This window comes from Brachionichthys hirsutus, chromosome 4, assembly GCF_040956055.1.
Source record: "Brachionichthys hirsutus isolate HB-005 chromosome 4, CSIRO-AGI_Bhir_v1, whole genome shotgun sequence".
Classification (NCBI taxonomy): Eukaryota; Metazoa; Chordata; class Actinopteri; order Lophiiformes; family Brachionichthyidae; genus Brachionichthys; species Brachionichthys hirsutus.
In genome coordinates, this window is record NC_090900.1 from 34,197 (window position 1) to 46,778 (window position 12,582).

General features: G+C 44.4%; 1 protein-coding gene across 1 annotated transcript in view; it reads right to left on the minus strand.

Annotated features, from left to right (window-relative positions):
• Nucleotides 1-12,582, minus strand: part of rad17 (RAD17 checkpoint clamp loader component) — a 54,964-nt gene that overhangs the window by 11,441 nt on the left and 30,941 nt on the right. The window contains exon 15 of the mRNA XM_068761082.1: nt 3,932-4,052. Coding sequence (XP_068617183.1) covers nt 3,932-4,052 — 121 coding nt within the window. The remainder of the gene's footprint in view (nt 1-3,931; nt 4,053-12,582) is intronic.

Below are 12,582 nucleotides of genomic sequence, written 5' to 3' on the forward strand. Positions count from 1 at the left end.
AATTCAAGATTAACGAGTCGATGGTTCGCAAATGGAGGAAGCTGGAAAACGCGCTCCGCCAGGTCAAGAGTTTCCGCGGGCATAAGGCGAGGTGGCCCGAGTTGGAGGAAAGACTCGAGCAGTGGATTAAATAGCAAAGAGCAAGTGCGAGAAGCGTTTCGACGGTCACCATTCGACTCAAAGCAGTCGCGCTCGCAGAAGAAATGAACATTGAACATTTCCAAGCAGGTCCGTCTTGGTGCTTTTGTTTCATGAAATGGTGCCATTTTTCCATCCGGCCAAGGACTACAGTAGCACAGCAGCTTCCAGCGGATCATAATGAAAAGCTGGAGATCTTCCGCTCCTACTGCAGCAAACAGATCTCCGACAAACGCATCCAGCCCAGCGCCATCACCAACATGGACGAGGTGCCGCTCACTTTCGACATCCCGGTGAGTCACACTGTCAAGAAGAAGGGCACCAGGACGGTAGCGACACGCACAACGGGGCACGAGAAGTCTTCTTTTACCGTTGTGCTCGGCTGCCACGCTAACGGACAGAAGCTGCCGCCGATTGTGATCTTCAAGAGGAAGACTTTGCCTAAACTAAAGAGAAGTTTCCAGCTGGAGTCATCATCAAGGCAAATGAAAAGGGCTGGATGGATGAGGAAATGATGAAAGAGTGGCTAGGGGGGGGGGGGGGGGTATGTGACTAGACCAGGTGGTTTTTTCCATGCATCACCATCGCTGTTGATCTATGACTCACAGCTGATGTGAAAAAACAAGTGAAGGAGATGAACTCCGAGCTTGCCGTCATTCCGGGAGGCCTGACGAAGGTTCTCCAACCGCTGGTCATCGGTGTGAACAAGCCGTTCAAAGTAAGGCTGCGAGCGGCGTGGGAGCGATGGATGACAGACGGAGACCACAGTTTCACTAAGAGTGGGAGGCAGTGCTGCACCGGGCGAGTTACGCCACAATTTGTGAATGGATTGTAGATGCTTGGGCTAACGTGTCTGCTGGCACTGTTGTTCGAGCCTTCGGCATCATTTCCGAGGCGCCGCACGGCACGGAAAGTGACTCTGACAGTGAAGAAAGGGAACCTGGCATGTTTGATTTGAATTCAGAAACAGAAGATGAGGACTTTGATGGGTTTGATTAATGACGATTAAATAAATGTGAGTACCAAACTCAGTTTTGCTCCTGCTTTATTTTGCGAACCTATCATGCCGGCGCCTTTTGAGCCAGCGCGCCCTTTGTATGTTTAAAGTACCGAAAAAGCAGCTGTTAATGAGACTGCACCAAATCACCAGGTGCGCCATATGGTCATGAAAATACGGTAATTATATAAAATATATCATATGTCTGGAAATAATAATAATTGTTTGGCATCTGCGAAGTGTCCCTCCTTTGTCCCACTTACACTGCTGTCCCACATTTGTCGGGTGATGACCTGTTCACCCTAGCTCCCTCTGGGATGCCCCGGTTGCGAGGAACCCCAGTGTGGTCAGCCCCTGTATCGGTACCAGCAGCGCTCCAAGGCCGGCTGCAGCTCTGCGCACAGTTCCAGGAGGATTACCAGGAGGAACCTGAAGAGGCTGATGAGCCAGTCATCATCGTGGGCCGGTAAATCCTCCCCGTCTCTGAACACCATTTGCAGTGTCTTCTAATAGAACCAAGGCGGTGATTGTTAATGGTGTTTTCGGCACCACTTTGCTTTTCTATCCACTCCTGTAATTGCGGACAGCTGGGTGCGTTAGCTGTATGTCAGTGTTCATTGTTCATGTGTCTCTGATGTGTATTTGACATTTATTTAATGTAACAGTTTCCCAGCATCGCCTCTAGGTGTCGCCAATGTAGAAATGTGCATACGCCAGCCACATTTCCACGGTCATTTCCACTCTTGATACACCTGAACTTTGACGTGAGAATGAATGTACGCACGGATGATACATGAGGCCCCATGGCTTCATTTTTTAATGTTCTTATAAATATTACGTTGTAAATGTGCTGGCTCCGGTTGGACAACAATTTTAAAATCGCCACATAGTAAATAGGGAGGCAACGGTGGAGCCTAAGCATCGAACACTGCTGGAGACATCATTGTGTCCTCCTCTGTGCATGCGGGACGCTTTTGGGTCACTTGCGTTCACACAGTAGATCACATACAAGTTGCAGTTAAATGGAAATGTGAACGAACTCGCAAACAAATTGGATTTTACAAAAAGAAATTAAGCACTGCAGTGTGAACGTAGTTTAAGTCACTCCTGAACGTCTCCTCCTCTAAGGCACTCGTCTTCCTCCTCTTCTTCATCTCTGTATTCGACCCACAGTAATCCAGTTTCCAGCAGCATCCAGGGGGGTAACAACGCTGCTGGCGATCGTTGTTAACCTGGGCCTCAACCGATCCGGCATGACTTATTTACGTTGATTTGCATTTTACATTTTTACATGGGATGCCATTCCTGATGCAACCTTCTGCATTTGGGACTAGCTCACGGCTACACATGTTGACAAAGTCAGTTTGTTATTGTCTGCATGGTGCTAATAGTGTTTGTAGCTGTCAGGGCTACCTAAATGGAACTTTTTCTTGTCACAAAATATTATTTTTGACCATTTTTCAAATTTTCCACCACAAACTTAATCTGATCACTTGTGTTTTTCTTGCTTTCGGATTCCTTATTTTATTTTTTTACTCAAAATTTTGTGTTTAACAAGATCATTAATCTTTGTTGGTCGACCAAAAGATGTTTTAGTATCTTAATTTTCTTTGTTTGCCAGGTTTTCACCAACTTCCTGGTGTGAACGGCCGAGTGTGTGACCAATTCCACTATTTGACAAGTTTTGGTGTTCCAACTCGTCCATCCTACCTTCTTCCTTTCTGACAACGTGATCTTGTAGGGCAGCGGTCCCCAACCTTTTTTCTGCCACGGACCAGTTTCATGCCGTGAACCTTTTTTGCTGACCGGGGGGGCGGGGGTGTATAATTAAATTTAAAAAGGAATATAATCTTACCAATTAACTTTTATATTATGCACTTGCACACACAATATCTACTCACCATAAATTGTGGTCCTTCATGGTTTTTTGTTTCATAAATTCCACATTCTTGTCTTTTAATCCGGGTTCTTGTTTTTCAATCCGGGTTCTTGTTTTTTAATCGGGGTTCTTGGTCTCTGTGCTGAAGCAGTTTTGAATCCTTCATTGCTTGTTAATGAAGCTAAGCAGCTGTTGATAAACAGTGTTTTAAATCTTAGTCCTGGTTTCTCTTCTTGGAGGTCCTCACCTCCGCTTCTTCCTCCTCAGTTGGACTTTTCTCCTTAGCAAAGAGGCTCTCCAAAGACTTTTGTTTCTTTTTATTAATTTTTGCGAGTTCACGGCTGTTTTTTTTTAGCAACGTATCAAGAGGCGATTGTTACGTTGGAGAAAATAAAACACCTTTTAGACGCTAATAATCAATACAACGGAAATTGTATGCATTAGTTATTCTTTCTTTGCGGCCCTGTAACAAATGCCTCACGGACCGGTACCGGGCCGCGGCCCGGTGGTTGGGGACCCCTGTTGTAGACCATTAAGTGTTGTATATAAAAATCTATGACAATATGCAGAATGAAGTTTATTCAAGTGAAATTCAAGAGGGGTCCTGTCGCTCATCGGGCCCCTGAAAATTTTGTGTTTTTCGGACCAGACCGTCTTGGAGGGCAGGGCAGGGTGGGTGGGTGTGGAATGTGGCAGTGGGGAACGTGCAGTCTTATTTTCATTTGGCTGCTCTAAAGGATGATTGGCCCCCTGGAAATGGGTGGTCCTAAGTTTATGTCACACACTGTATATTTTTGTCTCTGGTATTGTTCAGGGGGGCAGGCCAAGTGTGGAGGCGGGCCGTAGTTTGGGGAGCCCTGGTGTACAGATGCTACCATTGAAGTGTGTGTGTGTGTGTGTGTGTGTGTGTGTGTTACCTTGGCTTCTCATAGGGATGTTGACTTTGGCCAGGTATGGCAGCAGTTCGGTCTTAAGGCAGATTGGTGTCAGACAGAAGTTCTTGAACAGTGACTGGGCAGTCAGGCAGTTATCTTGGTGCTGACAGAAACATCAGTTTCATTATAGTCTCCAGACTTCTGCTGCTACAAACTACACAATACATAAGAAGATGCTGAGGGCCGGTTGTTATTGGTGGTCTGCTGATAATCATAGAGCTCCTATCTCTAATGCCAATGTCTAAACTCTGAATACTCAGCAATTCATTTCTAGACTTTATGGCAGGAGCATCAATGCCATGATGAGGCCGCTTCCCTTGCCATTGAACCTTCAATACAAACTCTCACATTTGGAAACAAGTATTTACGATCAGTAGTTTTGACTTTTTTACAGTGATAAATCACAACCAGATGCATGAACTCCATTGAACGTCTCTGAATTTGCATTATGTCAACACTTTTACTGGAGGCAGAGTCATGTCTCTTCCCCTCTCTTGCCACACATCAATCTAATACATAGATTTAATTAATATATATTTTTACTTCCCAGATATAGATTATAATGTTATGGTATTTGCATGCAGTTATGTGTAGAGTAGCTTTTCTGTTTAGTGTTCACTTATTGGTCAGAACTTACTCAAACTACTCTAAGATGGGTACAATTTTAATTTGGCTTAAATGTTGCTCTAATGGACTTGAATTATTGGCTGCCATGCTTTATTTTTACTTAATCTGGTGGCTAGACTGGCTAGTAGCTCCTCATATGTTCAGTATCAAGCTAGCAAAGCTGCCTAAGAGGCCACTTGCACTTTAACTTTACTTTTCAAAAATCTTGTAAGTAACAATTTGCACTGTTTAATTAAATGCAACTAATTTTCTTACCACATCTTTAATTCATTTTGTCCAGCATTGGCAAGCTGCCAGTCAGAGCCATATATCGTGTAATTGATGCTTTCAGTTCAATTCAATCAAAGCCAGTGGAACACTCACAAGATGTTACCAAAATCTCACTTTGCATTTAAAATCTTTCAGAAAATGATGTAAGTGTATTGAATTGTATTGTGAGCTGAATAGGTTGATATATATCGTATCGTGAGGCAAATATCGTGTATCGCTACAGCGCTAATAATGGATGTATTTTAATTTCTCCCGTCTTTGACAACATTGAGTTACTAGTGATAAAGTAATTAAATTGGGAAAATAAATTGTGATAGGATGAGTAATATGTATATTCCATGGATGAACACTGATTTCATTAATACATTTTGAAAATAAATATAATATAAAATGTTTCACCTGATGTTTATGGTATTAATGTTATTACAACTACAGGCAAAGTACTGGCTGCAGAGATGTTATTGTTAGCCGCAGCTGCTGCAGTGGTCATACAACATATAATTATAATATGTTTATACTAGGGGTGGGACATTAACGCGTTAATTACAATTAATTAATAAGAAGGACGTTAATTAATTCAAAATATTAACGCATTTTAACGCAGTTTGCATGTCAAAAAACCCGGAACGTTTGTCAGTTCACCATGTTCTGGTACGCCACTTATACTGACGCACACAGTCCCAGGCTGGCTTGGGGACGAATGGAGACGGGAGAGAGTACTTTTGTAATGTATTTGGTCCGTGCCTGGATTCCGTAGTCACATGATGACGTAGGCACGTTAGCTTGTTGTGTGCGCCGATGTAGCATGTAGTTCCGTGACTGACTGCGCCTCATTAAAAGATAAGTTTGTTTCTGAATCTGCCTCCTCCTTCCTACATCCGTAGAGGTAAAAGACATAACAACTCTGCTGGACGGTAAATTCATTTTCAAAAAACGACCAGATGGGAGAGACAAAGCCACCGTGTATTGCAAACTATGCAAAAAAGAGTTTGCCTACCACAGAAGTACTTCGCAGCTAGCACAGAAACGGCTCGCGCTAGCGGTTCTGGTCAGCAGCAACTTGACCAAATGACAAATGGATTTAGACGGAAAATGAGCAAGTAAACGTCGGAAACACTGACGAATTCACCCGCAAATTGGGTTGCCAAAGACTGTAGACCGCTATCAGTGGTAGAAGACAAAGGTCTACAAGATGTGCTACGGATAGCTGCGTGTGATGAAACCTTTGAAACGCCGTGCAGAAAGACTATTTCAAGCAAAATTCAGCAACTGTACTTACCTTTGTTTACAATTTTGAAATGAAATGAAATTACCAGCCATTAAATGAGCTTCAGTTAAAAGTCATGTCTGTGTGTATTATTTGATATGTCGTCCAATACAATTTATTTGCAGAAAAAAATGTTGCTTTTGAGGAAATTATGGTCATGAGATTAATTTTGATTAATTAATTACAAAGCATATAGTTAATTAGTTAAAAAAAAAAAAATCAAGTCCCACCACTAGTTTATACATATATACACAAATAAATACATGCAGACAGACAGACACTTGGGAGAATTTAGGGCCATCATTGTTTTCTCAGCTTTCAATGGAGTATATCAACGCATCTATAAACTAAACTAGAGCAGCATCTGCAGAGACTACATTCAATGAGATCTGTTTGTATAAACCTCTTGCAGAGGTAACCTGTTTAGAGGTCAAATATGTGCCTAACCAGGACAACGAGCCTGTCATCAGTATATTTACTGTTTAAGAGGAGTACATGGGGTTTCAACCCTCTTAACATCTTTATGAACCATAAACAATGTGTTGCTTAGATCGTTTCTGTTTCCTGATGTTCCCAATTAATCAGAATGTAGAGCTGGACAAAAAGTTAGAAAAAGGGGTTACGAATACCTCGGCGACTGTCAGAATAAATCATTATAGTCTATGTCAGATTTTTATACCCTTTATTTATGTTCTTAGTATGATTAACTCAAACATGTAGCTGAGATGTTGTATCTATGTGATTGATGTGAACCAGTCTGGGAGTACAAATTGTGACAAGGAGGATCGAAGAATGTGGGGTTTTCACAGAGTGGGGCACTGTGCACCCTAACCCTCTTGTGCAGGAGGGGAAACTGACACAATTAACAAGTCCTGTTTACAATGTTTAAGGGCTCTTTGCTCAAGCTGCAGAGCAAGAGACCAGATTTATGTTTCCAACTTTACATGTGGTCGAAGCTCCCCCGGAGGTGGGAGTTAAAACTCCTTCTGACAGGAGATTCTGCCAGACGTTCCCAACAGACCCTCACAATACGTTTGGGCCTGCCAGGTCTGTCCGGCATCCTCCCCCACCATCGGAGTTGACTCACCACCAGGTGGTGATCGGTTGACAGCTCCGCCCCTCTCTTCACCCGAGTGTCCAAGACATGCGGTCGCAAGTCCGGTGAGACGACTACAAAGTCGATCATCAAACTGCGGCCTAGGGTGTCCTGGTGCCAAGTGCACATATGGACACCCTTATGCTTGAACATGGTGTTTGTTATGGACAATCTGTGATGAGCACAGAAGTCCAATAACAAAACACCACTCGGGTTCCGATCAGGGGGGCCATTCCTCCCAATCACACCCCTCCAGGTCTCACTGTCATTGCCAACATGGGCGTTGAAGTCCCCCAACAGAACGAGGGAATCCCCAGAAGGAGCACTCTCCAGTACCCCCTCCAAGGACTCCAAAAAGGGTGGATACTCTGAACTGCTGTTTGGACCATAGGCACAAACAACAGTCAGGTTCCGTCCCCCCACCCGAAGGCGGAGGGAGGCTACCCTCTCGTTTATCGGAGTAAACTCCAACATACAGGCACTGAGCCGGGGGGCAATAAGTATTGCCACCCCTGCCTGGCGCCTCTCACCAGTGGCAACTCCAGAGTGGAAGAGAGTCCAACCCCTCTCAAGAAGAGTGGTTCCAGAGTCCCTGCTGTGTGTCGAGGTGAGGCCAACTATATCCAGTCGGAACTTCTCAACCTCGCACACCAGCTCAGGCTCCTTCCCCGCCAGAGAGGTGACGTTCCACGTCCCTAGAGCTAGTTTCTGGAGCCGAGGGTCAGACCGCCAAGGTCCCCGCCTTCGGCTGCCACCCAGCTCACATCGCACCCGACCCCTCTGGTCCCTCCTATGGGTGGTGAACCCACGGGAGGAAGGTCCCACGTAGCTTCTTCGGGCTATGCCGAGTCCATGGGTGAAGACCCGGCCACCAGGCACTCGCCATCGTGCCCCACCCCCAGGCCTGGCTGCAGGAGGGGGCCCCGGTGACCCGCGTCCGGGCAAGGGAAGCCCAGGACCAATTATTGTATTCATCATTGGGGTTTTCCGAGCCACCCTTTGTCTGGTCCCTCCCCTAGGACCTGTTTGCCATGGGTGACCCTACCAGGGGCATATAGCCCCGGACAATTGAGCTCCTAGGATCATCGGGACACGCAAACCCCTCCACCACGATAAGGTGGCAGCTCAGACAATTAAAATCCCCCCCTACAATTGAATTTCTAATATTGAGATTAACAAGCTTTGTGAATGCAGATATTAAGTAGTCCCCTGGCTGGCCAGGTGGGCAATACAGTTTCATAAATGCAATTTCCTCACCATATAAGACACCCCTCACAATCACATAGCGTCCCCCTGTATCTGTTATACAGTCTACAAGTTTGAAAGGCAAAGTTTTCCTAATTAAAATAGCCACACCCCTGCTCCTAGATGAGAAGGAGGAAAAGTAAATCTGATTAAAAACACCCTGCTGCAATTTTGCATGTTCTTTAGCATCCAAGTGTGTTTCCTGTAGCAAGGCTACATGAACCTGCTCCCTCTGCAAATAATTCAAGACCTTTCTCCATTTAATATGCGTATGGATCCCCTTTACATTCCAGGTGCAAATGTTTAGCATTGACATGGTATCATTCCAACTTATAAAGCATACAGCCAGAGACTGTACATTATAATATAACAGACCCATTGATCGTCAAGGATATGTATCCCTGCACCTGAAAAAAAACAAAAAAAAAACAGACTAAGCCCTCACATAAACAGAAATAAACAAAACATTCACTGAACATGTGAAACAAACCATCAAAGCTATACACACATAACAAACAAAAACAGACCTCCAAACGTGGAGAGGGTAACACCTCTCCACTGGGTGTGGCCCTGCTGGTGGGCCGTGGGTTAGGTCTCTCATAGAGAGAGGGCCCACAGACAAGTAGGGTAAAGGAGTAAATACTCAACTTACCCATCCTTCTTAGTCAAACAGATCTATCAACCAAGCATAAAGCAGGCTCCCCCAGTCATCCAATAATCCAAGAGTAAGGGTTAGGGAACTGAGATAATATTTAGAAGAAATGCCCTGGATTTTTTCAGGAGCCAAACATTGTGATGCAGTGGGGGACATCTTTCATGAAGTGTTTGCTGGTTCCGTTCGGAACCCCCGGAGCCTTTCCTTCACGCTTTGAATCACCGCCCCCGTTTGCTCACTGCGGCCAGCAGCCTTTTTCCATGACCCCAGCTTCTCACGGATCCGTTCCACCGGGTCACTTTCACCTTCTGCTGGCTCCTGGTCATCCACCTGAATGCCTCGCCTCCTCAGCTCGCTCCAGACTTCCCTCAGGTTGGAGTAGGTGCGGGCTCCTGAATCCGAGTGGATCCTGATGCTCGTCAGTGGTGTTTGGAACCGGATCCAATTTTCTTTCAGGGCCCTCTTTATCGTGTTATACTCCTTACGTCGTTTAACCACCTCAGCAGCGTAGTCGTGATCAAAATAAATAATTCTGTCTTTCAGCTGAATTTTGCCCTTCTTCCACGCTTCTTTGAGAACCAGCTCCTTCATCCTGAACTCTTGAAAGTTAATGATAGCTCTTGGCGTAGCTTCGGGACTCAGTTTTGGAGCCAGGCTCCGGTGGGCGCGCTGTACGCCGAGGTCCAGCTCCTGAGGTAATGGCAACTCTCCTCTCAAAAACCCCTCAATAAACTGTGGCACCAAGCTTCCCTCCTCGCCTTCTGCCACCCCAAAGATGCGGATATTGTTTCTCCGAGAGCGGCTCTCGAGGTCCACCACCTTGCCCTGTAAAGATTTTTGCTGCCGCTGAAGCTCCGAAAGCACATCAACGACATCCAGGGCGTTGCTCTCCAGGCCAGATGGAAGTTGACTTGCTGGATGGATCTTGATGCTGGCTAACTGTTAATGTGCTTCATTTTTGCTTGTTGTGTATGCTACATGTAGCTGGCTAACTGTTAATGTGCTTCATTTTTGCTTGTTGTGTATGTGCTTCATTTTTGCTTGTTGTGTATGCTACATGTAGCTGGCTAACTGTTAATGTGCTTCATTTTTGCTTGTTGTGTATGCTACATGTAGCTGGCTAACTGTTAATGTGCTTCATTTTTGCTTGTTGTGTATGCTACATGTAGCTGGCTAACTGTTGATGTGCTTCATTTTTGCTTGTTGTGTATGCTACATGTAGCTGGCTAACTGTTAATGTGCTTCATTTTTGCTTGTTGTGTATGCTACATGTAGCTGGCTAACTGTCGATGTGCTTCGTTTTCGCTTGTGCGCAAAATAAAATTCCCCAAAAGGTGCAACTTCTAGTCCAGTGGGACTTATTTATGTTTTTTCTTCTTCATGACGCATTTATTGACTAATGTGACATAGTCCGGAAAATACGGTATATCCTCTTTAACAGACGATATAGGCCAAAGCCAGTCTTTCTGTATTTGTCATTGTAGCTGCGTCAGTGCCCAGGACAGGGCTAGCATCCCTCCTCTCAGCAGCAGCGGCGCTTTTAATATCCTTGTAACAACAGATATATAAGGTTAATATTGTTTAGATAAATAAGTAATTGTATTTTTGAGTTTGTGCTTTTATTTTTTAACCTTGTAACTGGATGCTAAGCAACGGTAGTGCAACTAGTACTGTGTAATAGTTGTATTTTAAGTATTTTAATGTTTATGGTTAAATCGTATTTTATGGTAAGGATTGTGTTTCAATGTTTGAGTTATGAATGGTAACGGTTGAATGATGGTTGATTTTATTGTGTGTTGTTATTTTTTCTTTTCATAGCTCTTACGTTGGTTAATGGACGGAAGGTCAAAATAAACTATTAAACCACCAGTTCTGGCTTTTCTAAATCGACTGGATGCTACAGTAAGAGCTTGACCATCGCCAGAAGCTTCACGACGCGGCCCAACGGTTTCTACGGTAATACCCGCATTGTCCAGCAGGCGGCAGACGTTGGTCAGATATAACGGTTCAAGAAAAATAATTGAAATGGAAGATTTACGGACTACATCAACAAGTCAAAGTGCTATAAATGAACAGATCTCAAGTTTACAGCAAGAAATCGAATGTTTGAAGGACTCTCTTCAAAATGAAAGTGAAGATAGACAAGACAAAAGGCAACTGTTAAGTGAGCTTTAAAATAAAGCTCAAGGCATGTCAGATTTGCCAAGACGTTCTGAAAGAGTTAAAGCACAAACAGAGAAGAAAGAATAAATTAGTAAAAGAGAAAGGGGACTATTACGTCTTTATGAAGAATGGAAAATTCATGTTCGTGAAACAAGAGGAAAGTTAAAGTCAGATATCACAGAAAAGGAGATGGCAGACCTCGCAGACATGATAGAGCAAAAGAGAGACGATGTCCTGAAGCTTTACTCAGAAATAAGAACTCAAATGGCACCATCATCTGACATAAGGAGGAAGACGGATTCTTGTGATGCAATAATAATGAGATTGTAAGAATAATTCTGGAAAGAAGAAGTGGTATTGATGATTTTGATGCAGAACATGTATGGATTCGTTTACATGGTCTTTTGGAGCATGACGACGCCCTGTCCATATTCGGGTCAACTGCAGCATCAAATCGCAGCCAACAGTTCTCAGCTTCAAACCTTATTGGAAAACGAGTCGACGCAGCGGCAGAACTGGCAGCAAAAGAGGCTGAGTACGAGTTTGCACAAGAGGAACAAAGGATAAGGGCTGAGTTGGAACGCTTAAAAGCTCAGAAGGACGTGAAAGCAGCTCGAGCCAGGTTTGGAGCATATGACAGAGAGTTATCCCAGGTGTGTGACGTTCAATCGATAAAAGGTGAACAGGTGAGCCCAATCGTCACACCCAAACAGCCCACACCAAGGCCAGCTTTCATCCCCATGCAATCAGATTCCCCGAGTGTCTCTCAACTCGCACTAGCAGTTCAAGACAGCATCAGGATGAACAGACTTCCCACACCAGAACCAGCAGTGTTTACTGGTGAGCCAATCAGCTTTATTGAATGGAAAGCCACGTTTATGTCCCTGATCGATCAAAAGAGCATCTCAGCAGCAGATAAACTCTACTATTTGAAACGGTATGTGACGGGTCCAGCCCGCAAATGCCTTGAAGAGACTTTCTTTAGAAATGATGAAGAGGCTTACAAGGATGCTTGGGACAAACTAGAAGACATTCAGACAAAGGTTATCAAACTGGCCGAAGGTGCAGCCCAGAGACGCTGAAGGACGAAGGACATTCTCAGACTTCATCAACGCATGCATGCTTGCTATGCCACATGTCAAAGGAGTACAAATACTTGATGACTGCGAAGAAAACCAAAAACTGTTACGCAAGCTACGGGACTGGTTCAATGCACGATGGAACAGACGGGTTACAAGGACTTTAATGGAAGGTGGTGAGTTCCCAATCTTCAGTGATTTTGCCTCCTTCCTCTCATTGGAGGCTGAAGC